Source organism: Gouania willdenowi, chromosome 5 (assembly GCF_900634775.1).
Source record: "Gouania willdenowi chromosome 5, fGouWil2.1, whole genome shotgun sequence".
NCBI lineage: Eukaryota > Metazoa > Chordata > Actinopteri > Blenniiformes > Gobiesocidae > Gouania > Gouania willdenowi.
In genome coordinates this window covers 15,693,033-15,716,046 of record NC_041048.1, presented here as the reverse complement: position 1 = coordinate 15,716,046, position 23,014 = coordinate 15,693,033, and the positions used below count along the sequence as shown (strand labels likewise).

Genomic DNA, 23,014 nt, shown 5'->3' with positions numbered 1-23,014 from the left:
CTGACAAGCCGTATAAAAATGTTTTTCTATAAGATCTTCTTTTTGCTGTTCATCATTGTAGTAGGAGTATTGAACCTCTAAGTGCGTGCTATGGTATCTGTTACCAAGATGTTTCCAGGAGTGATATGTCAATAATGATAAAGTTCTGATATGCTCGCTAAAACATTTCTCTTAATACTGCCATCAGAATAAGGTTAACATAGTTTGTCTTCCCCTGTTGTTTTTATTATACGATATATGTGTGTTATTGGCTGCATGTGAAAGACTGGTTAACACTTGTTGTATATGGGCGTGATTGGAGTTATTTACCCAAATGATTCAGCTGGTCTGAAACACGATATTTAATGTGTCAGAACTGTTGTTTAGCTGTTGTCTTGGGGTCCAAATCTTTAACCGCACCCTTGCCCTGGAGCGTGTGGGTCTTTTGTGCTTGTGTGTGTGAGAGGGTGTGGACACGTTTCTGTGTAAAGGAATCTGCTCTAATTATGAGGTGTAGTATTGTCTGCGTAGACATTTTCATATGACGGAAGTGTCACCTTGTCACACAATACGTGTATTTATTTACTTTTTTCCCCCCTTTTTTTTTTTTCAATAGTTTTGAGGAAGCGTTTTCATAAAAATGACCATTTAATGATGCGTTTGCTCTGGAGTATTCACACGTATCTGACAGGAAAATTAAGGAGCTCGATTGCGTGTTGGTGTGACATTTTACTTCACTATGGCAAATCAGAGGCAGCTCCATGTGGATGGCCGGAATTACCAAACACGTTATTTGTACTTATAGTGCAAACTGCCAAGTTAAACTGTGGACGAAGGTTAGTTTTAGTACAATAATGCATCTGGGATCATTTAAATCTTTAATATGACCTTAGGAGTGGATATTTGTTTGACTGTGATTGCCTCCTGTCTGTACTAAAGACAGTCTGTCTATAGTACTTCACCTCATGCTCCAATTAAGCCTTAATATGCTTTAATGCTTTGTGACCCTGCTCAGAAAAGGCAGGAATTAAGATGAGTAAATAATGATGTTGAATAATGATAGTGCTATTGTGTGGCTGAAGACTAAATTGGATAATGGAAGTACTGTATATACGAAAGTTGACCAAAGTGTGCTTTTATGATAGAGGTTCCAGAATTCTTGTACTTAGCACTTTTAAGCTTCTTGGCTTTCCCCTATTTTCTCACATTAATTGTGATTGAATGACTTTTACCTAGGATTGGTGACATTTCAGCCAAACTCTAAAACCTTTGCATATTTGCGTGGCTAAGATTATTACTCCTGCGGTGGTAAGTGGTAATATGTTCTCAGGCGTTTGTCTGTTAGCAGGATTACGTGAAAAACAAAATTTTTATTAATGATAGACCTTAGACCACGTGTCAAACTCAAGGCCCGGGAGATCGTAAAAATGACAGAGAAACCATGAATCAATGTGTAAATGCAACTCAACAATATTTGCAGAGGCTTACAGTTTCTCCGGTGTTTATATCACACAATTGCATTTATTCAATGTCCAAAAGTTGAAAAAACTCAAAATTCTTACAGAATCCTCCAATTTTTCTGTAATTATGATTACACATTAACATTAAATATACATTGATCACAAAATCTAGGAAATTTAAAGTGAAGATCCTGATAGGAATGATATCTATCACTTATTGCTTGGATATGGTCGGTTTCTTACATATTTCACATTTCATGTCTACGTAGAAGTATAAACTAGGGCACAATAATGTTGAAATTACTTGTTTTCTTGCTAAAAATTTGTGGCCCACTTGAGCTTAAACTGCTCCGTATTTGGCCCCTCAATTAAAATAGGTTTGACACCCCTGCCTTGGACCATTCCATTCAATTTTGGAGGGGATCCGAATCAATATCGCTCATCATTGGCAAAACTTTAAAAATATGAATTCAAAATTGACTGATCTTTATGGAATTTAACATATTTGTGTCTGTCTGGGTCCTCAATCACCCCACTGACTTTTATTCAGATTAAATCTGTATTGCGCATGTTTTTGCGATTTAAAAAAAAACAAACAATTGGGATGTCAGTACATTTGGACCTATTGTATAATTATTAATGAAGATGGAAATCTCTTACAAGCCCAATATCTAGCAAAGATGAAATTTGGCACTCTCTCAGGTTTGTTTCCTGGGCTCAACATGTGATGAGATTGCTTTGAGAGCATCCTGTACATCTCACTTAACACTATTTGCCAAAGTATTGATGCATAAAACTTCTCTCGACCAGTTTGGCCTTGTGTTGGACACACGTTTTATATTTTTAAGTTATCACAAAAGTACAAATCAATCATAATTTATAATAAAGCTTTCCAGGTTGAGGGCAACAATGATTTTAATTGAATACAAAAATATGCCACCAAAAGTTATTCTCTAACGCAGCAAAAACAAATATAAATATCAAGTAAAAATAAATATTAAATAAAAGTGAACAGGTGTATTAAGACGTGATGTAAACATACATTGAATGGACGAGGTGTGGTATGACGGAGAGACTAACTACTACACATGATCAATCCTTCACCCTGAGTGGAAAAACAATTCCAGATTTAAAAAATAACGAAGCAAGTCTCGTCAATCACAAAACGTAAGACATTTACAGCACTGGAAAAATCAGCAGAGTAAAAAGAGTGCTTGGAGAAAGCTGCTCGTCATTACAAAGAGCCTTAAAACATTTCAGTCATTCAGTGGATGTAACCAAAAGCCCTTTCAGGTGCTCTCATATCATATTCTGCACACTCATCTCTTGTCTATATTCATGTTTTTTTTCTTAAATTAAAATATAATTTATTCCTCCTCTGTTATTGTAATATACATATTTTCAGTCTCAGTCCTCTCTGAAGTGTATGAAAAGTCCAGTTCCGCTGGACACTGCAGTGCCACAGAAATGGCACAGACTCTTGCAGCGTGTAGCTCGGTGTCGCTGGCCCGTTTCAGTCGTGGTCATCTGTGAGTGAAATGGCATGGCCGCTCAGTGCACTTTGATACAGAGGAATGCTTAGATCACACGGCAAACACGCTGAGAGAGCTGCTCTCGTCTTTCAGGCCTAGGATGCTGTATGCTATCCTCTTCATGTGACCAGGCAGCCGCACGCCAATGTTCCTGATATCTCTAAAAGGAAAAAGAAAAAAACACTGTTTTAGCGTTTATGAACTATAACAACAAGAATATATGCAGAGTGTTTGCTTTAAATGTTTTTAACTTATGTTTCAGCTTGAGCCTCTCAGTCTGCACATTAGCAAAACACAACTGTTGGAAATCTATTTGTATGATCACATAATGTCGTTTTGGAACTGCTGCTGTGGCGTTTCTACCGCAGAGAATGAAAGGAATGAGCTGTGCAGAGCGGGGGCTGTGACTATTTCTGCAGTCACACTGTGGTTAACAAATGTTCAAGCTGTGGGCTTCAATACTGTCTCTGTGTCGGGGACAAACTGTGGCAGAATGCCCGGGTGAATCCGTGCAGACTGACGTAGCTCCCTCCACCTGTGCCATGTGTGCACTTACTCATGCCTCAAAGCCAGCACCTGCTCCATCGTCACGACCCCCGCGCGAGCGAAACTCTCGTTGTACTGGCTCATTTTGATGGATTCCAGCCATTCGGGCACCGACCTGAACATGGTGCCGTCACAGCCGCTCGTACTGGGCAGGCGGATGGACACGCTAAGGGAAACATGCATATAGATTAATCATTACATGCATTTATTCCATATAACAGGTGATGACATTTGAGCACGAGAGAGAGAGAAATCTATAGCTTCACAGCCGTTACACATCCAATTGTTATACATTCATCCAAACACTTTCACCTGTTTTAGTAAAATTACAACAGCACTCGGAGCGCAATCTTCCACCGAGTTCCAAATCTCCTCTTTGCCAGATATTAGCAGTTATCTGGATCACTGACCATCATTATTTACGCTTAAAAGGCTTGGAAGATATTCCTACATCCATTAATATTGATATAATAGGTCCAAATAATAGTAATAGTAGTCCCATTTTTTCCACAAAGTTGTGATAAATGCGCAATCTGGATTTAACTAGGATTAAACCCTGTGGGGTGATTGAGAAACTAATCCAACATAAATCAGTAAAATTTCATAAAGTTCTGTCAATTATGAACCAAGATAGGATTTTATTTTATTTTTTGCTGATAATGAGAAATAAGGATTTTGCAATTTTTCAAACTGATCCAGAATCAGTATATTGATTCAAATCCCCTCACAAATGTAACGTAATTTACCATGATGCAAGGTCCATAATTAAAAAGATGACAAATAGATAAAAACAAAGCAGAGAAGGGAGGAATTTATGTAACGTAAAACATTAAAATTAGCATCAAAACAGTAAAAGTTGAAAAGTTCAATTTAAAATTATAAGCATACAAATGATAAAGCACTACAGATGGGGATTTTTTTTATTTAATTTTTCAAACTGATCCAGAATCTGTATATTGATCTGGTTCCCCTTTAAAATGTAATAGAATCTACCACAATGTAGTAATTTTGACAAAATGTGTTAAATACTTTTGACATTATCTTGCTAACCTACAAACACTGATGGAAAATAAGACCTCCTTGGCAGAGGTTTAAATGAGTAGAATGAGAAAAACAATATAATTTCATGAAGTGACTAAATATGAAGACAGTTTTCTCTATTTAACTTTTCATGTGTAGTCGAATCGTTGTGTAATTAAAGGTCCTACCGTGGGTCAAAGTCAGCTATGGGTTTCAAAGACTCGGGGCTTCGCAGGAGTTTGTCCAACATGTTGACAATATCGAAAAAGCGAGGTCGTTTCGCGCGGTCGTGTTGCCAACACTGGAGCATGAGTTGGTAGATGGCTGATGGGCAGTCCATAGGGGCCGGGAGCCTGAAGGCCTCATTAATAGCCTTCATGACCTAAAGAGCAGACACAGGGATGAGTAAATAAAGGTGGAGTTCTCATTTAACGTATAAATGTGACTATTAATGCATCCGTTAAGTAAAAGGCTGTTTCTGAATGTCAATAACAACAGGAGCTTTAAATGGGGGATGATGGGAAACTATGCAGGGCAGCAAGCATCCTTCTCTCACCACATCTCCTGCTGACAGTCCCAGGGGGAACATACAATATAGATCAAGCACCACAGGCCAAAGCAATCAGTCACTCTCAACCATCAAAGCTGAAAGCGATGAGACATACCTCATGGTTGCTCATGTCCCAGTAGGGTCGTTCTCCAAATGCCATGACTTCCCACATGACGATTCCAAAGCTCCACACGTCGCTCGCTGAGGTGAACTTTCTGTATTCAATGGCCTCCGGAGCCGTCCAGCGAATCGGGATTTTTCCACCCTGACACATAGAAAAGAAACATTTCATGCTTAAGGAAGAGGAAACACAACTCTAGGTCATCAGTGTTGAACTTTTAACAGTTGGCCTGTGACAAAAACTAAAAAAGCTATGAAATACAGCTTTTGGACTCACTCTGGTTGTGTAAGTGCCTTCAGCGTCATCTTCAAGCACACGGGACAAGCCGAAATCGGATACTTTACACTCCAGACTGCTGTTAACTAAAACGTTTCTTGCAGCCAGGTCTCGATGGACATAATTCATTTCAGAGAGATATTTCATGCCGGCAGCAATACCGTGCAACATCCCCAAGAGCTGGTAGGAGGGGATCTCACCATCACGGTCCTAAAGGCAACAATAAAAAAATAATTATTATTGGCCAAATAAATCTCAATCCCTATTAATGGATAATGCAGTCAACGTCTTAGTTATTGTCAAATTATTATAGCTTTAAAGATAGAATTATATTTGATTTTAACTTGATTTTGCATGTCAAACTTAAAGTTTGACATGCAAATTTAAAAATTCTGTAAATAATAAAAATATATCTGGTCTCTTACCTTAAGATATGTGTCCAACGCTCCATTCTCCATATATTCTGTCACAATCATGGCATGCTTAACTGAAAGAAAAAAATACAATAAATAAGTATAAAGAATAAAAAAGCTCAAATATCTTAAAATCAATTTCTAAACACTGTTGTGGTTGTGTCTGTGGTGTTTTGCTCACATTTGGTGACGACTCCCTCCAGGCGGATGATGTTGGGATGCGAGAACTGGCCCATGATGCTGGCCTCACTCAGGAAGTCTTGCCTCTGTTTCTCCGAGTAGCCAGGCTTCAGGGTCTTGATGGCTACAGCCACCTCACCTCTTGCGGGACTCTTCATCACACCCCAAAACACTTCCCCGAACTCCCCTGATGGGCAAACAGAAGAAAACTTAGACATTTTGATGTTATCACCAAGAAAGTAAAGTGTTAGGTAAACACTCACCAACTCCGATGACCTTTTGTTTGCTGATGGCGCCTGGGTCAATTTCTGTGACAAACTTCTGGATGGCGATGTTGGGGTCCTCATACATATGTGGGTCAACATATGTCTTTAGAGGCTTTAGCTGATCTGAGAGGGAACAAGGACAAGTATAGGTTTTGAAATTTAAAATCTGTGCGTCATTTGGGAATTTATTGTCCGGTGTGTTTGCTGACCTGTTGAAAAGTATGGATCTTCAGGTCCTCCTCTGCCACGTGAGCTCAGTCTTCTGAGAGGAAAACAAAACCAATCAGTAAATGACTGGATGAACTGAATATACAGGAGCAAAATACTGTGGGTATAGTCTGGAGCACGACCAGTTATTACCCATTAAACTCTACCCTGAGCATCTTTCATCTATTCCAGCATGTGGTGCATAATCACACAGTATATTGGTCTGCAGATAATATTTATATAAATGACACACTATTTGAACGTGGCTATCTAGTGTGCTGTTACCGTCTACGCAGCAGCAGGACCGCCACCACGACCAGCAGGATAACCGCGACTCCCACTACAGCTCCCAGCACCATGGTGGAGTTGTTCTGAGTCTGAGACTCGGCTGTGCAAACAGACAGACAAACATTTATTAACTGGAGTCTAGACAATTGGGAAGGAGTTTTTTTTAGCTTGTGTGGTGTTTAGAGCTGTCTGTACCTAATGGAGAGGTATGAAACTCATGCTCCAAGCTGTAGCTGCCCGGGGCGCCTCCCACACTTAGTGCCTGAACCCGAAACAAATAGGTCGTGTCCGGAGTGAGGTCGGCAATTTGGACAGAATTTTTTTCCAAAACCAGGACTGTATATGTGGTCACGTCTTTCTCTCTTTCGTCATCCTAGAAGGAGGAAATTAAACAGACAAAAAAACTTTACATTTTTAACATCGATTTTAACTAAAGCTTTACCTAAACCAGTGGTTCTCAAAACTGTTTGGCTGAAGTATCCCCTTCTCTTATTTCTGAATCCAAGTACCCCCTTTGTCTGACTACATTTTGTTCTGAATACTATTTAAAAAAAAAAACAACTATAGAGCATAATGACAAAATGAGAAAGTGATAACTCACATTTTAAATAATTGCATTTTGTATATGAGTGGAATCAAACTGTGTATAGTGCAGTGGTTCCCAACCTTTTTTAGATCGTGACCATATTTTTATATCAAAAATTTCAGGCAACCCCACATCGTGTCATGACCCTGAGGTTGAAACACTGATTTAGTGCCTCCTGAATGAATTTATTTCTATAGTTTTTATCATTTCTGGTGTAGGACCAACACTGACCCTTGTATTTTCAGTTTATGTTCTAATCAAGATCATTTACATCATCATTATTATGATTATCATTTTTAACAAAAAAAAACTTTATAAAACCTCATCTTTTTAATGCTTTCATTTGTTTATTTTCCACTCTCTCAAGTACCTCCTGTAGGGCCATCGCATACCCCTAGGGGTACATGCAGCCCCATTTGAGAAACACAGACCTTAACGTGGGAATAACAAATGGAATAAAAAAGCTGCATCTTGCTACTTACTTTTCTGCGGTACATAAGCTCGTAGCGGAGGTTGATGTGGGCTGGGGGTCTTCTAGAGAGAGACCAGGACAGAGACAGGCTGGTAGGACTATGATCATCAAGGTGGATCAATGTCACCTTCGGGGGATCTGAAGGTTGCAAGAGACAACGAGAATAAACTAATTGTTAGTGACTAATCACAGCCCTTAAAAGCAAGAATTAACGATGAAAGCCTTGAGGATTCAATGGGTCAGACGGTATTTCCCCTACGTAGTAAGGGAGCTTTTACAGGATATACACGCTATCACAGAAATCCCTTCTCTGAAGCATGAGATGTTAATCTTTTAATGGAGGCTCATGGTCTTTATGTTACAATGTATTCCCCCATTGAAAAAGCTTTTGATTTACAATTTAAAAACATCGTTTTCTAAAGTCTAGTATGTAAAAATCTCTGACAGCATTTCAGAGTTATGAGAATTTCTAAGTTTGATTTCTAACTGTGGGTTATTAACTCACCCACTGCCATTGACGTAAATATACGTCATTTCATATCCAAATGTTCTTGTTTTTCAATAGCAGTTGCTAAGAGACATTGTTACGGACCTCTCCAAAGAATATCAGCCTTGTACTATGATGTAGTGACCAACTGGTGCCGTGTAGGTTGCTCAAAGTCACTGACAGGTTTTTTCAGAAAAAGCCTTTTGTGTGAAACTATATTCAACTGCTGATTACGGAAGAACGACTAAAGAAAAAATAAATAAATAAAATTCTGATGAAAGTAGAGAGTCGAATCTTTCAGAAACTGGCTTCAGATTCAGACATGGTCATAGTATAAAGTATTCTGTGGGTCTTTAAAAATGAGTCAAAATGTTGTAAAATGGCTGGCAGTGTGGGGGGGTCGCTGTTCTGAATGGCTGGCAGCCAATGAGTTAATTGAGTTACTGTAACTATATCTAAATGACTTGATCCAAATACCAATGTGCTCACCAGTATAGTCCAGAGCTGTGGTGATGGTTGCTGTGGGACGCTCAGTGCCAAACTGGGACACCCCGCTGTGAGCCTCCACTGTAAAGGTGTAGTTCAAATGTGAATCTAGGTCACTGACAATGACCATGGTGTCCTGTAGATCTGTCGGTTCTGTCTCGTAACGGACTGCCTCGCCACAGGGGACACACGAGTCGCCGTCGCAGTTTTCGCACACTACACTGTAGGTGAGGTCACTGCGGCCTCCGGTCACCAGCGGTGGGTTCCAAGTCAGCTGCATTCTGCCCTCTGCTGATAGGGTCATGGAAGTGAGATCACGAGGGGGACTTGGAGGAGCTGAATGAGAAAGTACAGTTAGTAAGTAAATCATCTAATGTCCATCTGATAGATGACCTTATGTGTAATACAAATGGAGCGTTACCAGAGCATGGTGATGTAGGCGGGTCAGACGGCGAGCGGTAGAAACCATCCTCACATACACACTCAGTGGCGCCAAAATCAGATGGCTGTGTGTTATCAGGACAAAGCCGACATAACTCGCTTGATACAGTTGATTTGAAGTAGCCCGGTTTACAAGCTGAGCAAGAGAAACAAGGGTGTGTCAGACATGACATATGGAAGAGACAAACACAGGAAGTAATGACTGATCAAAATGCAAACAGAAAGGCCGCCACTGTAATAGAAGCAGCCATTCACCCAACAGGAAGGGCTTGTTGTGAGTAACCTGTAATCACAGAGTCTTTGTATCTGGAGGAATGAACTGGGATTTCCCTGACGATATGCCTTCACTCGCCTTTTATGCCTGAAGGCTTAATCTGAGGTCGAAGTGCCAGTGTTTAACCGGATAACAACGGGGCATTAAATCCATCAGGTGATCTGATCTGCTTCTCCTCTTTGTGAACCACAGCTCATATTTTCTAGCAGATAATATTCATGTTATTGCAAAAGGAAATGGCACCTTGGATGCTGGTGGAGTGTTGTGACAGACATTTAAAGCTCCCAGATAAGCACTCTTCCAGGCCGTCAGAGGTTAATGAATGTGCCGACAGAAGAGAAATCAGAGAGCAGGAGCTGAAACCCGGTCAGAGTCTGGCATTTTCTGTCTTCCTTCCTTCCTATTAATTCATCAGTACCAAATTACAACTGAGGTCAAAAAGTTATTGAGAGTAAAAAATACCAAAGAGGAAACGACTGATGAGGAAACCGATCAACTTGTTGCAAAGAAGGGGAAAAACGGTGGATTGTTTCAAGGGTCTTTTTAAAATAGATTTCCACTTTTCTTTGTCATTCAGCAGTTTCCCTGAAGAGCCGCCTTTCATCCCATGTGTGAGTGATCATGCTTGAGTGCACCCTTGTTTGAAGATGTGGTTACGTTACCTCAGCATCAAGGCAAAAATACTTTACACCCCCCCACCCCTCTCTGCCATTCTTGATGCAATGAAGGAGAAGGAGCAGGTTGGGAGTGAGCCGGAGGAACAGAGTTGAATAGAGTGACAAACCAATGGGGGTTGGGTGTGGAGTTTGGGCGCACCAACAGAAGTTCTCCCTGGGGAGTCAGTCGGCGGCAACGGGGGTGTAGCTGATGGTTTTCTCGCACAAGAAAAGAAGGCCAACCCATTTCATCTTGAGCTGGAGCAGCAGGGCCTCCGTCACGTACCAAAGAGACTTGAGTCCTATTCATCCATTGTCTACGGGATCGGACGAAGTGGTGCCATAAATAAGTTGCATTTCAAGAACACAACTAACAAACGGGGCAGCATACATGCACATTCTAAAAATAAACCGAAATGTTCTTTTTTTTCGTTTGTCAAAAATGGATTTCAATTTAATTAGATTCAATCGCATTTTTATACTCTCGGCCTAGACGTATAAACCTACAAACTCACTCAACCCGACTTGAATTTCCCTTTGTTGATGATAATTGTGGTTTTAATTGTCACATGCTTTCTTCGACGACAGCACTTGTGAAAGGGACTTCTGTTCCGCACCAGTGCATCTGTTAATTGAATCCATTTCTGGCTCTTTGTGTCAGCCCATTGTTCTAACGAGTGGGAACACGGATTAGGGAGCTCGTTGCGTGTGTTAACAACCGGATGAAAGAGCAAAAGGAGGCAAAGCTGACCATGTCATTGGCTAACAGCTGTCCTGTTGCTCTACTAATCCTCTTGACTAAATTACACTCCACACCTAACTAAGCAGCTACGAAGCTAACCTCACTGATGCACCAACTGTCGGCTTGCTCCCCACCCTCTGACTCGGACCAAGGACAACCTGCTTATTTGTGTCAGTCAGCATTCCTTCTCATCTGGCTTTACTTCCTTTTCCCACAACAGTTGAGCTCCTTGTTGGAATTTGCGTGTGCCTGGCTAGCCCATAAGGTCAACACTTTCTCTGTTTAAAAAAACAAAAACTAGGATAAGCTGGATAGATTGTAACCCTACTAAGTCAATTTAAAAAAAGTTACATGTACATGTCTGTGTGTCATATAACTTTATAAATATTAAAAAAGTTGCACATGGATGACCCGAAAATATCGTTTGTCACTAATTTCACACACTGGTCTTTACATTCCTTCCTTTAGCTGTCGCCTTTTATAGTCTATGACTCTATTACTGCCCATTAGTCAGCCTGTATTACACATTTAAGTGGTAGAAATGTAGGTATTTTTTGTGGATTTTTAAAAACAGAACAGATACATTCAGAACCCAGATTTTGATGTACTAGAACTAGAGATGTTTAAGTTTTTTTAAGGGGTTGTTTAAGAAATGTATCATATTTAAAGTTTATAGGCAAAAATTCACATTTATCACCTTCTTGTTATATTAATCTATATCTTACTTCTGTTTAGGATGTGCCTTCCACAGTTCTCCCAGTCAGAGAGGACCATCAGGAGTCATAAACCACTGCTTGACTCAGTCTAACCTCTGATAGGTGTGTCAACCTCATCCCTATAATCTGGGGCGCCTGTTGCCTTAGCAACTTGTCCAAAACAAATACGTGTGAGTAGAGGACATGGCGCTCAGGTAGTCATCCTGACAAATTCACATGGCCCTTCCTTTGGATGATCGGCGGCAGCACTTTAGGTGACGCCAAGGCGAAAGAATTCCTTTCAGAAAATCCCTGCAACATGCTCAGCCCTTCCTCCCCTCCTTCCTTTTCTCTCCGTTGCCTCTCTCCACCCACGTTTCCTCCAGACAGACACACCACAGCCCAGCATGCCAAGAGAAAACCAATTTCCACTCAAAAAAGTAGGAGCGCAAATCCACTATGAACACCACAGCTGTGCCATTTTTTTTTTTTTACTGACTTCAAACTAAGCACAAGTTATCCTCCAGGGCACGACATACCACACACTCTTTACATACTTAACTTTGTTTGAATTTTCAATAGTACATTCTTAAGTTGCCTGGAGTTTGAGAAATATGTTTTTAAAAGTAAATAAAAGGAAAATCTATCTATATCTATTCTAAAGTTGAAAATAAATACCTTCATGTGAATACTTAAACTGAAAAAGGTGATTATGTTCTTACATTACATTATAGGTAATAGACTTTTTGGTATGACTGTCTAGTAGTAGTCCACACGTGACGCACACACATTCCGGAAGACATTTCTCTCTTTTGTGTACTAGGAAGCAATGGACTTTTCAATTTATAAAAGAACAGCGCATTTTTCAAGACGTGTGCTGACAACTCTCAGCTTAAAGTAAATAATTTCACCTATTCTTGGAAATAGCTACTCACTGGACAATGCATTCAACAGGTTTGAATATACTTATGTAGGTTTCCCAGGGTGAATACCAAATCCAAAGTCCACCGGAAACTAGGACATACAGCACAGTATCACCTGAGGCCATTAAGCTATCATAAAACAATTTCTCAGCCAAGCCCCATTCCTGAAACCTGAGAGAAAGACAGCGGAAAGGATTGATAGTTGACCTTTAAGTAAACTAAAAACTGAGACATCATGAGTGTTTACATTTCCTCACGAGTTTTCTTAATCTGTGTGATATGAAGAAATCCGCCATTCATTATAAACCACAACTAAATAAAAATGGCTTATAGTATGTGTCAATTTACCTTGGATCCTGCTTTACCGGAACACATAAAGCACTGTGTGCGTGTGCTACAGATTTCCAAACAAACCAGATGCAATTAAAATTCTTGCACACTTTATTTCACACACTATGTCAAATTAGTTGCGGAAGATGTATCATTTGCTTTAACTGACAATGCCGCTGAAGCATGTTTCCCCTGAGTGCGTGGCATATTTTTGGCATTGCTTACCTTGGCAAGACTCCCCGGTAGTTTCGTATCCTGCGAGACACTGGCACTGACCCACAGGAACCACCCACTCGCCTTCAGCCGTGCAGTAGATGCGTGGGGTGGCCTGACTGACGGCATTCTCCACACAGGCACCCTCCACCTCCCTCAGGGCGTCTGCAACTGTTTCCGGGAAGGTGGCCAAGCTCTGCACTGTGGACGGGCATGTCTTGTAGTAAACCCTGACAGAGAGCAGCGCTACGCATGCACCCATGTCCTGAAAAGCCAAGTAGAAGCCCTTTCCAGTCAGAGCACCTACATTCTTTGTCTCGGTGTTGACCTTCAGCACGGGACCCCTGGTGATCTCATCAGGTGCAATGGTGGCCACTTTGCGGAACTGCCCTTTTCGGAAATTTGTTCCAACGTCTGCATCGGCCTCGGAGATGAAAAGGTTGAAGGTTTCTTTGCAGGCGACGGATGCACCATTGAAAGAGTTGCAATCTCGCACGACAAACTGGAGCTCTATAGAGACCCGTGACGTCCCGGGTCGCCGCTGAATAAATGTTGTGCGTAACCAGTTGTCCTGTTCGGGAGAGTCTATGTTGCAAACGCTGTATGTGTAGAAGAGTGAGCTGTTCACCACTCTCTGGACTATCTCCCACTGCAGGACAGAGAAGATCAAGACATTGGAGGAATCAGCCTTGAGGCCAAAAGTCATTGTTACAAACCTGATATTTCAAATAATAAAAGCCCTATTTTAAGCACATAAACCCTTGTTGCAGAAACTTTGAACTTGCCAAGCAGCATTTTTTTTTACCGATGAGACACCTTTCCTTTCATGCTGACCCAGTAACTCATAAAGTGTGCTGACGCTTTTTCCACACATTAAGATTATTGGTCTGGACATGTGCAGTCCTCACAACGTGTGTGGTTTTTCCACAAAGCCCTCGACTGAGTGTGTGTGTGCGTGTGTGTGTGAGAGAGAGAGACACAAAAAATACTACTCCACCACACTAAGTAACATTTATAGCTGTAAAAGTTTTATACGTACAGCACAACCAAAGGCATAGCAACCAAATAAGCAGCAATTAAGAGTTTTTAGGAGAGGAAAGCAAAGAGGAGTGAAAAGATTAAAAACCTCAAATCAACATTAAACTCTAACACTGCATATGTTTGTAATTTAAGGGGCTTTAAAGAATAAATGTAATGTTGAAGGTCGTAGCTCCTGTTAGGAAAATAAGGCAGTAAACTCTTGGCAGATTACCATTAAGACAGGAATTCAATTTGTATCTTATTCTAGGCATTCCTGAAATTGATCCATATAAATTTGCACATTTCATGAATTAATGTATTCAATTATTTCTATTGACTTGGACTGGCTATATTTAAATGCAAGCAGTGGGAAAAAAAACACATTCATACCTCAATGAGCCAATTTTCAAGGCTGGACAAGAACAAAGACCATTTTGATTGACAAGAGGAAATCCTTTCCAATCTACTGGATTTGAACTTTAAATCTTCAGAGCAGTCACACAAAGAAAAGTAGCGCACACCATTGAACCTCTAATGTCATGTTACTTTATTTAAAGGACAGCAAATGAACTACAGATAGGAACAGGAAGGATGTCTCTGCATTTACAAACCTAACTTTTTTTTTCTTTCCCCACTGTGTCACTTAATCCTATTGTTAACATTGTGTTTGTGCCTTTATATCTGAATAAAAGGAAAGATTCTGGAATGTGTTTCTTTGATTTAGTGTTTGGACAAAAATGAACAGCTGTGATGGTGTAAAACACATTCCTGGGCTGTAAAGTTAAACGATAAGTGAACCTTGGCATTTTATATTTTATAAAGGGTTAGTATCATTAGATCCAAAATCAGAGTTGACTTGTTTTCCTATTGGTTTCAGGATATTTTTTTTTTAACAGGAAAAAATAGCTTGGAACCATGGTAGTCCTAAAACTGCCCGTTGAGGTAAAAATACTCACCCCGTTCTCGTATGGCAACGTCAACCAGCCCAACTCTGATCCTGAAGCTCTCATATCCAATAATACCTCTATGGAAAAAATAAATAAGTAAAGACCAACATAGAAGCAACGGAAGAATGGAAATACAATTTAAACCAAATAGGTTTTAACAAAAAAAGGTAAGAAATATAAACTCACATCAAAGCAATAAAGCTATCTTGTAAATGCAATGTAATAAATAGATGATAGAGCATATGTCACGCATAAAGATGTCTACAGTATTCATAGGCCTATATTTGCTTTGATCTCAGGGGCCAGGGTCTTTATGTGGGGGCACATGCCACACTGACGTTTTAATCAAGCATGACGCTTTGATTCAGAAGTGCTTTGACCGTGTCCTTCAGGTTTTACATGCAGGACTTAATAATGTCTGAGAAAGGCGTGGGCCGTGAAATGAAAATGACCGTGACAAGCGGAAATACATGAATCCGCAAGTGAAACAAACAGGTGCTACTTTATCCAGGGACCGGAAATACGATGTCATTATTCCGTAATAAGCTAATCATATTCATAAATTCATAAATCATATTAAATAAAGTTGAAATATGATGTAAAAAGTTATACGGGTTACGTTTGAAAACATTTTATGATGTTTTTCAGAAGTTGGAAGTCATCGAATAATTTAATAAAAGATGTGTGAGAAACTAACATTTGATAAGAAAGGTCAACAAATCTAATGCCACAAAACACCAAAATATATATCCTTCTGTAATGATATCTCGCAAAAGGAGAAACTTAAAGATGGCTGGCATTCCAAGCTCCTGACTCATAAGGTGCTTTACTTATGCCTCCCAACACCCAAAGAACTTCAAATTAAACCACTTACGTTCTTTCGACTGAAGGCTGACAAATACTTGACAAATAAATAACGACAGGCCCAGGGAGACGCCGCGCTGCTCCATGTCTCAGCACAAGTTTAGTCCAAGAAGCGTCGGAGAGTCCAGGACAAAGTTTGTGTGTGTGTGTGTGTGTGTGTGTGTGTGTGCGCACTGAAGCCTGGACTAGGACTACTGCACCGGCTCCGTCCGTCCGTCCGCACGAGCCTCACCAGCCCATTCAGAAACAGGTGGCGTCATCGCCCCGCCCTCTCCCGGCGCCGCCGCCACCTTTGGAATGTGGAAGCTTTCCAAATATGGTGCCCGGGGGCGTGGCCAAGCTCCTGTTGGTTGACATTGTTTTGCTATTGTTCCATAACTAAAAAAAAAAAAAAAAAATGATAGTAGTAATAATGTGTATATATATTTTTTCTCTATTATTTAAATAATAATAATAATAATAATAACAATCTCTACACTTACACAATTATTTGTCAAATCTATGCAATTTATCATGGATTAATTTAGCACTGTGTGAATTTCAAACACGTTTAATTCATGTTTAGATTACCACGGTCTGCTTCTGTTTTTTGGTCTTGTGTGTTGTATTTTATTCATTGATTCTATTACCTCCACCAAGGAGTTAATATTTTCCCCTGCATTTATGTATTTGTTTGCTTTGTTTGTTAGCAGAAATATGTCAAAAGTGCTTAACAGATTGTGACAAAAAATTTTAACCAAATATAGTTATTACGCCATACTGATTCTGGATCAGTTTCAAAAATCTAATTGGAAAAATCCCCATCTGTAGTGCTTTATAATTTTTATGCCTATAATTTTATAGTTTTAATTTTTCAATTGTTTTATTAGTGACGTTTTTAACTTTTACTGTTTTTATGCTAATTTTAAGGTTTTATATGTATATATTTTATAAATCCGTCCCTTCTCTGCTTTATTAATCTGACTTTTTTTCATCTTTTTAATTATTTTTTCACATTACTTCTGTGTGCATTAGTCTCTAAACCTTTTCATCTATCAATCACTTTAGCAAAAATTTTGTGACGCACTTTGGACTACAATAGAATTTGTAGGAAAGGTGCTATATGAATAAAGTTTGATTTATTGATTGATCTCTAATCATAGACAAAATTTCAAAAAAGTTGGACCTACTGTGTCGTCATTAATGGGGATAAAACATTTCTTACAAGCCTTTAAAGTGTGAAATATTATTGTACCATGATTAGAATCACTGCCAATATTTGGCAAAGAGGATATTTGACACTTGTTGGTGGTTTTCTATATTAAAATAGTCTTTTGGCATGCAGTCTGATAAATAAAATACAAAATGCCATAGTGCAGCCTAGTTGACATGACAATTAATAATAATTACCTAATTTGTTCAAATCAGATCCCCACCCATACTAGTTCACATTGTGTTGTTCTTGTACTGTTACTTTTACACACAAAGATGATTCTTATATATAGATGAGAAAGATCATTATTAATGAAACAAAGTAATTATATTGTGCTTTTTCGATCAATTTAGGAGAAATTTAGCAGTTTTGCGTTACACACCAGACTGTCTGTCAGCCCACACTTGTGTGCAAAGTCACAGTAATTGTCAATCACCATTGTGGTCAAGGCAAATAACCCTAACCCTGACAACCCACAATGTTCTAATCCTGCTACTGGTTGGTTCATTTGAAACCTATAGAAGGGTTCAATTTAAATGGGCCAAACCTGCACCAGGAGCAGGATTTGCTGACCCTGCTAAGTACCATTGTGGGGAACAGGGTCAACACTGGTGATACCCAACATGTTTTCATACACATCTGCCTCATTTTAGCGCACATGCGCATTTTTATTGTTTTATCTCAAAGCAAAGCTTATCATGTCCCTATAGGTTCGTTGATCCATAAGCATATACATAACATACATCAAAAATATAATATTTTCTAATATACCAATTAGTTAGGAATGCCATACACAAAGCTCTTAAAGTCTTTCTTTGGTGTTCTTGGTGAGGTCACATTGGAAAATCAAACTAAGCTAAAAAGAAAATCCTGCATTGTTTTGGATGAAAAATAATTATTTTATTGGAGTTTCTCTGGGGAGCCTTTGATTTGTTGCTTGTCTTGCACTTGGCAAAGCAGCGTAATTGGACCACCAACAGCCTAACTTGGACATCAACAAATGACTCCATTTACCATGTTTTGACAAATGTTTCGAAGCCATTTTGAATGCTTATTCTGTTCTGGAATCTTAATTTGAGGTTGTAAAGGTTTCTTAAAAATGAGGAAACGCAATACATTACAAATATATTTAGGCTTTGGTGACATTAAAAAAGAGTCCAACAATTGTTTGACCGTCTTCTAAGTAATTGCTGAATCCTCCACATCTCGTCCAGGGCTTGTGTTTCCCACGACGGGTAAAGGAGGGGTCAAGTGGGAGGGGGCAGCTTAGTATGAATATATGACTACAAATGAGACAGTTCTTATAAAGAGCCTCGCAATTTGGGTATGAATATGTGACTACATAGAAAGTCCAACAAAAGCATCGCCTAGCAACTCCTAAGGAGTAATTTCAGAGTCAAGTCTTCTCTGAGAGGCAGCGTGCACTTGGACAGGAGAGGCCCTCAGGCTGAGGGCCCAACACAACAAATCAACCTGACATGGAACTCCACCAAAAAACATTAAAATAAAAAGTCATACATTGTCCTATATAATCATTTAACAAACAGAATGAAGTATTCTGATGAAAAGTAGAGTACATCCTGAATTTGGGCTTTTTGATAATAAATTACCAAAGTTGGTTACATCGTCTGAATAAATAACCTGCATTTTAATCTGAAAGTTACTGCTTGATCTCAATTGAATGTTTAAAAAAAGAAAACACATATGAAGAATAATAATGAAGAGATTTTTCAATTTCTATATTAACTATTCAAAAACTATAATCCAAATGTCTTTCTTGTTCTTGATAATCTACACATTTTTTGTAAAGTTCAATTTGCTACTTGAGGAAAAACCTGGATATCAAGCGCTTGAAAAGTCTTTCCTCTTCAGTGAGTATTGGTTTTGATACACACCGAGGTGCACTTAGGTGTTATTTTCGAGTGTGTTAATGCTTGGACACTAAGAAGTGCTTTCTGTTGTCAGCCTGTTCTCTAAGGTGTCAAAGGTTAATACCCTTCCTGGCACACAAGTATGCAAATGAATTCATTACAATGCAGGCTCCTTTTTATTCACTGAACAGAGCATGTGTCCTGCTGAAAAGTGGACTGACGCCTCAGATCGCCCACCCTCCACTTGCCCAAATACGCAGGTCCCTGTGCTTTTGAGGGTGATGACAACACAGGAGTTCTTCACACTGGGGGCTGGGACTGAATTTTGCGGGTCAGTGCACAATAGCTGAAGCAGCAACGCCATGTCATTCAGGCCTGCGGCTCCCCTCACGCACCCGCTTTTCCTCACGCTTCTTGTTCTATCAGCAAACAGAGAGGTGGAGCACAATTGAAAGCACTGGGGAGGTTTTGTGTACTGCCAACATGAAATGCGCCTACTGTTTTCATCACTCTCACACAGCCAGGGCTCCCAAAAGCCTTGTTAAGAAATAATCACTTCACACATTGGTGCATGCCTTTTGTGATAAGTGATTACCCATCAGTGTTGTTGCAAAAGCTTTCCTCACTTAAGGAAAACGGGTTTAGATTTGTTTTGTTTATTTCTCTGTAAAAAGAGAAATGCAAACAAACACATGTTAATATGTAAGATTAGTTTAACAAGGGTACTTTCCATTTTCAGTCACTCATTCAGCCAACAATAGGAACATTTTGGAACATAGAGAATATAAGAGAAATGTTCCCATTGACAAAGGCTGGTTCGAAGTTGCATACTAACTACTAGTACTACTCATACTAGGTCTGACGTCAAAATGAGTATGTAGTGCATCCACATTAGATATTATGCAAAGATTGAGTACCCGAGAAATACCCAGATGTATACTATATTGGGACATTTCCTAAGTATGCACGGTGGGCACACTAGTCATACTCAACCACCCCATGATGCATTGTGAGCTGAATGTAAAATCATCCTGGGACCAGCTTCAAACTAAAAGTCAAACATCCCCTTTTCAAAATAAAAGCATCTCTTGTTGTTATCCATTATTTTTTAACTCTTTTATTAATAGGGCTCTTGTTTTGAAGGTACCCAGAGGTTTTGTCAGTAGCACAATGGCGGATCTCCAAAAATCTCTGAAATGTTGGCATGAAATGTGTATTCCGTGAGTTTTATGGATCAAATGACCACATGTTGATACTCTACATGGTTACTTTCTCGCTTAAAATGGTTTCAAAACTTTCAAAGGTGGCGAATCAACAGAAATATTCAACCTTAGTGCGCTTCAGTTTTTGCCGTCATGGGTTTGAAATGCATCTTGGGAAACTTCAAAGAATATTTTAGTGGGAATATTAATCATAATAATCACACTAATAGTAGACAGTATATACTCATTGAGTGGGTATAGTGTGTAGTACATTAGTATGCAATTTCGAACACAGCCAAATACGTATATAAATATGTGTACATTTACATACACAGGTGTTTTCACACCTACTGTTAGCTAGTAAACATTGGAAAAAAATTCCATTTTTTTTTTTATTAGAGTAAATTATGCAAGTGGATTTATTTGGATTTTTAAACCAAAAAAATCAACATAAGTAGTTGAAGTAAGAGTAAGCAGCTACCGGATATCTTTCTGTTCTATAGCTTTTAGTTGTTATGCTGCACATAAGCAGGAAAAAACTGCTCTGTTAATGTTTTGTTTTTTTTAACTGTATTTAAAGTTTTCTGTTACACTTTTACTCATTTAAAGCACATAACTGCTTTGTGTGGGAAAAGCACAACAAATAATTTTCCCTTGCCTTACATTTAAAAATACACTTTGGTGGAAACAGAGACACGATGGTGACTCAAAGATTATACAGAGGTTAATGAAAGAGTTTAAGTAGAGGTTTAAAACCACATAACAAAAGACATTGAAATTTCAGTATAATCTCGCTGGTTTTAAAGGTTCCCTGAGTCAGCAAAGGTAAAACCGCAAAAAAGGTGTGTTATCCTTTAACTGATCCGACAAAAGGATCAAACCACACAGCGCTCGAGTTGTGTTTGTTATTGCACGGAAAGGAAAAAGTAATCACACACATCTCAGCGACACCAACAGAAATGATGTTTTACTTACTAATTTGAGTGAGAACAACAGTAAAAGTAAAGTTTGACCATGACTGGATTTAAAACTCAGCACTTTTATATTCTGACATCACAACAAAAGTGTGACGAGATCCCTCTCAACCCCACATCCTTTCATCTCCCTCACATGTTGTGGAATCTGATCTATTCTTTTTCATCCACTATTGTGCTTTCTTTCTTTCTGAAAGGCTTGTGCACGGTGTCCTCCCCTGTCCTCAGTCATTTCCTTTTAAAAAGGCTCGACATGCCACCTCTGAAAACACTACCTCTGCGAGCTGGAATTTGGGATGGGTGCCTGAGGTCTATACGGGCCCTGTTGTGTGCAGCACAGCATTAAAAAAAAAAACAAAAGAAGGAACATGCACAGGCATGTTTTTTTGTGTGACAGAGCAAAGAAATGTGAAACTGTGGTAAAAAAAAAAACACAGTTTATTACTCACACAGGCTCAGGTTCTTCTTTTCTCATTGCCAAATCCATCATCAATACCTGCATTATCACTAACCATCAAAGAGCAGCTGTGATAGGAAATACTAGCTTAATAACTGTACTGTTGACATCTCTGAGCAGAAACACAAACAGGTTGTTTGAAGGTTTGTGAAAAATAATACTGCTGCCTATCAAATTAGATTTGAAGTTCTAATATCAAATAACGTGCCAAACCCAGCTCTGAACTTATGCGCGAGGGCAACAATGAGGTGTTTGAAAACGAGCCTTTATTCATTGCTCAGTGTTATTTTCTCTTTCTAATACGTAACAGACAGGTTGCGTATTCAAATTTGTCCCAGACTGAGGACGCTATAATCCTCTTCGTCTGGCAAGTGGGAACGTGGGGTTGGAATAGACCGGCCCAAGGCTGAGTAAAAATCTCCTTTCAGTATAAAGACCTGTGTTAAATGTAATTGTTGTTGGCAAAGGGCACTAATAAAGATGACAGCACACATTCATATGCATTGGTTTGTGTGCTCAGCTTGACGAAGTCTGGCTCTGAGGCTTAACAAAGGAGAGGAAGGAAGCCAAAGGCTGGAGAATGCCTGAGGGTGTGGGGTGACAACACACACACACAAGTACACACACACACACACCCACAAACACACAGCCGTCCAGCTTGCATCCTGTGGTCTCTCAAGTCTGAAGTTATAGCTGCAGTGACAGCTGGGCTATCACTCTGCATGGGCTCATTCTCTCTATAGCAGGACACACACACACGTTATCCTGTTTACTGTTTACACTTCACAGTGGCCAACCAACCAACTTGTGGGGGCATCTCCTTTGTGATCACAGGCATTATTACGGCTGTTTGTAAGGTTGTTGTGTAGATGATGTGTTTGGACTTTGAGTCAATGGTTGTTTGTTCCAGGTGCACGTTTTTACACTCTAAAGACCTTGGCAGATTGTTTGATGCTCCAAGAAAAAAAAAACCCAACTTAGACCTAAATTAGGTGTTTTTGAAATGATTGGCCAAAGTCCAGCTCGGATGCAGAGGTACTCACGTTACTGTAATTGAGATGCTTTTATGGGTACTTGTACTTTTTGGAGTATATTTCTAAATCAGTAATTTTACTGTTTTAAAAGATGCAAATGAATGAATTTGTTACATTTCTACACCCAACCCTTATTGAGTAAATTATTATGTATTGTTTTAAAATGATCAATGGTCCTTGTGAAACTACAAAAAAATGAAATGACCAGACGATAATCAAATGCATCACATCATAGCCGACCAACCAGATTAAAAATAATGCACTGCACCAAAACAGCATTGCATGAAGGTTATTTTCTCAGTTTTAGAGT

The 23,014-nt window shown here is 39.4% G+C and overlaps 1 protein-coding gene across 2 annotated transcripts; it reads right to left on the bottom strand.

Moving 5' to 3' along the window:
* Positions 1 to 2,336: 2,336 nt before the first annotated feature.
* On the bottom strand, positions 2,337 to 16,201 carry epha2a (eph receptor A2 a). 2 transcript variants are annotated; one of them, XM_028446201.1, is made up of 17 exons: positions 15,985 to 16,201; positions 15,120 to 15,187; positions 13,156 to 13,792; positions 9,291 to 9,446; positions 8,873 to 9,205; positions 7,907 to 8,034; positions 7,034 to 7,211; positions 6,836 to 6,938; positions 6,553 to 6,605; positions 6,341 to 6,466; positions 6,079 to 6,264; positions 5,910 to 5,971; positions 5,485 to 5,694; positions 5,203 to 5,352; positions 4,726 to 4,919; positions 3,528 to 3,683; positions 2,337 to 3,131 (listed from the first exon to the last, which is right to left on the bottom strand). In XM_028446201.1, exons 1-17 carry the CDS (start codon positions 16,058 to 16,060, stop codon positions 3,023 to 3,025), a joined length of 2,925 nt encoding a protein of 974 aa, XP_028302002.1. In that variant the 5' UTR covers positions 16,061 to 16,201; the 3' UTR covers positions 2,337 to 3,022. The 2 variants fall into 2 exon arrangements, with proteins under 2 accessions (XP_028302002.1, XP_028302003.1); XM_028446202.1 differs by having other exon boundaries at positions 6,553 to 6,602.
* Between the last annotated feature and the right edge of the window lie 6,813 nt (positions 16,202 to 23,014).